This window comes from Poecilia reticulata, linkage group LG10, assembly GCF_000633615.1.
Source record: "Poecilia reticulata strain Guanapo linkage group LG10, Guppy_female_1.0+MT, whole genome shotgun sequence".
Lineage (NCBI taxonomy): Eukaryota > Metazoa > Chordata > Actinopteri > Cyprinodontiformes > Poeciliidae > Poecilia > Poecilia reticulata.
The window spans coordinates 8,586,228-8,590,930 of NC_024340.1; the positions used below are offsets into that span (position 1 = coordinate 8,586,228).

General features: G+C 37.8%; 1 protein-coding gene across 1 annotated transcript in view; it reads left to right on the forward strand.

Moving 5' to 3' along the window:
* Positions 1-6: 6 nt before the first annotated feature.
* LOC103471077 (cystine/glutamate transporter-like) overlaps positions 7-4,703 on the forward strand; it is a 13,539-nt gene continuing 8,842 nt past the window's right edge. Inside the window, exons 1-2 of the mRNA XM_008419872.1 lie at positions 7-61; positions 2,602-2,646. Coding sequence (XP_008418094.1) covers positions 18-61; positions 2,602-2,646 — 89 coding nt within the window. The 5' untranslated portion in view covers positions 7-17. The remainder of the gene's footprint in view (positions 62-2,601; positions 2,647-4,703) is intronic.

The following is a 4,703-nucleotide window of genomic DNA, read 5'->3' on the forward strand; positions in this document are numbered from 1 at the left end:
AGCTGCAGCTGTCTGGAATGCCCCTGGCTTTCTACTCTGGGATGTATGCATATGCTGGTTGGTAGGTATGATCCACACAAACAGGCCGACACATTCAGGCAAAATTCACAAAACAAAGACAGACGGTCAGTRTTTTCTCAATAGCAGACGACATATTTTAATCCTATCAATCAGCAGATAAAATKTGGAATCGTTAGATTTTTGCCTAACATAAAAGAATTATTAATACTACTGGAGTGACTAGACCTCCAGTGAACAGATGCTCAACAGACACTCATCTAGAGTGGCAGCCAGAATTTTTAGCACARCCAGTGAAGATGTGTTAAAAGCCTTCAAATGAATTTAACCTTTATGACAATAAAATAATTTCTCATGGAAAATATAGAAGCACATATAGGGAACATTCTTTCATTCTCTCTCTATGTACTGTATAACTATACAGTAAATATGGGGTAAATATGGTTCATTTACTCTGATCCAAATCTGTTGACGAGTTTGTTAACTTGCTGTTCTTCTGTTGGATTAGTTTCTTTTCACACATAAAAAACTCCAACAAAGCCTAACCTTTCACTGCTGACCACATAACAACGTTCAGTCTGATTACTGGTCAGATATGAGAAGAGAGAACCAAATGTAAATACAGGAAGCAGATTCTGCACTCTGAGCTGGGGAACACATCATTTAATCATCTCATTAATTTTGACCATATCAGGCAAAATTATCTGAAAACAATTATTTTGAGATGTTTTGAAAGTTGCATGAGGTTTAATGCTTTATGGAAGAGATGTGCATTGTTTATTAGCTTAGTTTCTCAGCCACATCTCACATTGCAATGAAAACCTGCTAAGGGAAGGCGGTTGGCTAAAGCTGGTTGCTGAGTCGGACTGAGGTCGGCTCACGTTCACAGAGCAAATGTCCTGCTCTACGGTGGAACCACACTGAAACCACCTCCTCCAAAAGGTCCCAATACGGTTAGTTTAGGTCTGTACCAGGTTGCTGTTGCTGTGTTCACACGAAGGAACCAAACCGAGGAGGGAAACAAAACAAAGTTTGTAAATGTCAAAGTAAATGTCAAAAGTTAGTTTGACATTTACTAAACACCTGAGGTTTTACAAGACCCATGTAGATGGATGTTATTTTATTACTAAATTTCTGGTGTCACACTTATGGACAATTGGAGTATTACATCAAACAACCCCCTTCTGGCATTATGAGAGCCTTTTAGATGAGTTTGTGCTTCAACACAGCTGAGTCAAATGTCTTGGTCATTAGCAAGGTTTTGAACAATTAGCTTACAGACTTAGGAGGTGGTTCAGCTGGGTTGGACCAGAGTCACATCTACAGCACATGTTCATCCTCTGTTTTACTCTAAGCTCATCTGAAAGTGAGGCTGAACAGTTCAAACTTCATCTGGCCTCCTCAACACACACCACTTCAGGTAAAGTACCAGCAGGTGAACTCCACTCGCTTACTTTTGTAATGGTAGGGCAAAAAGATTTCTGTTTTTTATTTTTATACATGATTGGCTTGTAGATTGTATMTAATGGTTGCTATGGAGATGTGGTGACCCCACAGACCCCTCTATACTGTTGCTCCCTAACAATCTGATAAACCTAAGAATGTAATAAATAAAAAAATTAATTTAATTTTTACCACCACTGATTCTGTTAAAAACATGTATTTCTTGACAAGAAAATCTGTCCCCATTTCTTTCTGAATTTCCCAGTGTGTGATTAGGCGGCAGTAGTAAACGCTGAATTTATTTGAAGGTTTTACGCATCTTTAGCAGTTCTGCCAAAATAGTTGACATCTAATAGACTTTTATTAACAGCCAAGATTGGCAAGAATAATTAAATGGTGTTCAGGGTCAGACGGATCGATCTTGTTATAAGTGCCAGAGCAGTGATGTGTGGGCAGTTCTGGGTAAGAATTATAATTCATGCTGAACAGTTTCCATTTGGCTTTTATAAATTAGCTTTTAACACTGTTTAAACATTAACATGATTTCCAGAAGGCATCTTGTTGTACTGGAACAGCCTGAACACTCCCATGTTCTAATAACATGTTAGATTAAGCTACATGTTGTTTTCTGCTTCCAGAACAAGACAAATATCTTCATATTTACTGTTTGCTCTCAGACTGAGAATCATAGATTTTGTTAGTGACTTCTTGTAATTTTGCATATTTACACGCTTTAGTTTGTGCTCCTTTCAATTTTCAGCCATTTGTGTAGAATTATATCATGTAATGAAAATGGCTAACACTCTTGACATCAATGTGGTTTAAATATTTTATCTTAAGATTTTTTTCAGGTCTATGAAGAGAGACGTAGCAGAGAATTAAACCAGACTAACAGTCATGTATAGATATGATATTAAATTATGGCCCTGGAAAATATAATTTTTAAATTGCATAATTAATGCTTMATTTCCACTTAAATGATCAACATAAAAATATGATTGATGAAATAAAACCATTGTAAATGGTTGTATTGGAATTGTGTGAGTCATTTTTTCATATCAGTACAGGAAGTGCTTGGATCTTGTGTCTGTTGCTGCTTGTATTCTCCTTTAAAGCTGTTTCTTCTCTGTGTTTTTCCAGGTTTTATCTCAACTTTGTGACAGAGGAGGTTGACAACCCAGAGAAGTAAGTTCCATATGCTGGCTGATCTGTCATGACACTCTGGTTAATGTGATGAACTTCATGCTAGCATAATAGTCAAGACCACCTAACTAAGACCAAGTCGAGATYAAGACCAGAGTGTATCGAGACCGAAACAGGACCAACATGACTTAGTAAAATGTGAAACAAGACCAACAGCTTCTCAAATTCATTTGAAAGATTCACATTTTCATAAAAACACCTGAATATTAAAAATCTCAGAGCTGAAGTAAATATAGTTATTTCAGCCCATAACTTTATTGTCAGAAGCTTTATGCAGCACTAGCTCAAGTTGGTGTAACTTAATATTAAATCATCCTGGCTTGTCTTATGATTATCATAAGAAAAAAATTAAACTTAGAAGAAGTTGTCACTGCAAGACCTGTTCCCTTAATCTCTCAATTTGCATTTGATTACTTCCTTCAATATGTTGACTATATTAGGTGACATTAGCTTAACTTGTGCAGAGGAGGCAAGGAGCTGACAGGAAATACAAACTATGCCATGAAACACACAGTATTTACTCTACACAGGTGGGTAACTTAAACATTATCACTAATATTCACCAAATCTCTGTATGTGAGGGCAGGGTTAATCATTTTGGTACAGAGGCAGATTGCTAACATTAGCTAGCTAGCTTGGCTAACATCACTTACGCCAGTGTTTCTCAACCCTGGTCCTCACCGCACCCCTGTCCTGCATGTTTTAGGTTTTCCCCTTCTGCCACACCTGAATTGTATCTCTGGGTGATTAACAGGCTTCTGCAGTACGTGATGGTCATGCAATCATTTGAATCAGCTGTTCTAGAAAAGAGGCACATCTGAAACATGCAGAGCAGGAGGACTGAGGACCAGGGTGGAGAAACACTGACTTAAACAGAACGTTGTGCTTCCTTCCTGAGTGACGATAAKAGTTCGATGTTGTGGCCACCATTTCTCACAGCGATGTACTGCAGAATTTATAATTTGCTCTATGCTTTCTTCTGGAGGTTGTTGATGTTGTTTTATAATATTTTTTTATGATTAATGTACCCAAATACTGTTACTGAACATTTTACCAACACCCCCTCCTCCTCCCAGAAAACCACTGCTCACTTTTTTGGAGTGTGAGTGAAAGTGGCTGGGGATGAGTGGGAGCAGTACAAAAATACTTGATTAGTCATGAGTCACATTATTGCTTGCATTTGAATCAGGATGTTTTATATCCAGTGGAAGCAACAATGTTAAATAAATTGGACAACAACTTAGTGATATTTACAGTTGTGGTCTTGACTGCTCTTGAAATAAAATCCCAAGTCGTCAGTGTTTCAGACCGAGACAAGAGCAAGTACAATGTGATCTAGTATGAGATGATACCATCAAAAAGTGGTAGTGAGAACTAAAACACTAGTAGAAACCCAGAGGAAAAGGTTTAGGTAAACTGACAAAGTGACATGCAAAGATGGTTAGAAGGATAAATATAATGTGAAGAACTAGTGTCTGATGCTCTCTGCACTTCTCCCTCAGAATTTGGTGCATTTGAACTTTAGTCACCTGTAGTTCAGTTTCTGCAGTTTGATTTTCCTGCAACAGCTGCCACAGCAGGCTGTGCTCAGTGAAACAGCTGAGATAAACTATCTGTGATCAATAAAATACAGACAGAGAGAAGCCACTGACCACAGAGGCGCTGGCAGAGGAATCATTGGGATGAGAGAAGAAAAAAGTCATTTGAATGAATCCAAATGTAATCTTATCTAGCTCGAAAATAGTATGGAACMGTCAGAAAACCACAAAATGCCACACAAACACTTCTGCATCAACTGCATCAAATATGATGAACATATTTGCTTCCGCTTCATTACCTCGCAAAGAGAAAATAAAGGTAAAAGACTTATCATTGAATAAACACTCAACAGCAACAGAGCAACATGAAAGAAGAAAGAAACACACGGAGAACTTGAAAACAGACCGTTAACCACTGAAGGGACTGCACAGTGTGTTTTCCATTTTAGTGAAACTGTGTCAGTGTATTCTGAGAACATTCATCTAACCCAGTGTTTCTCA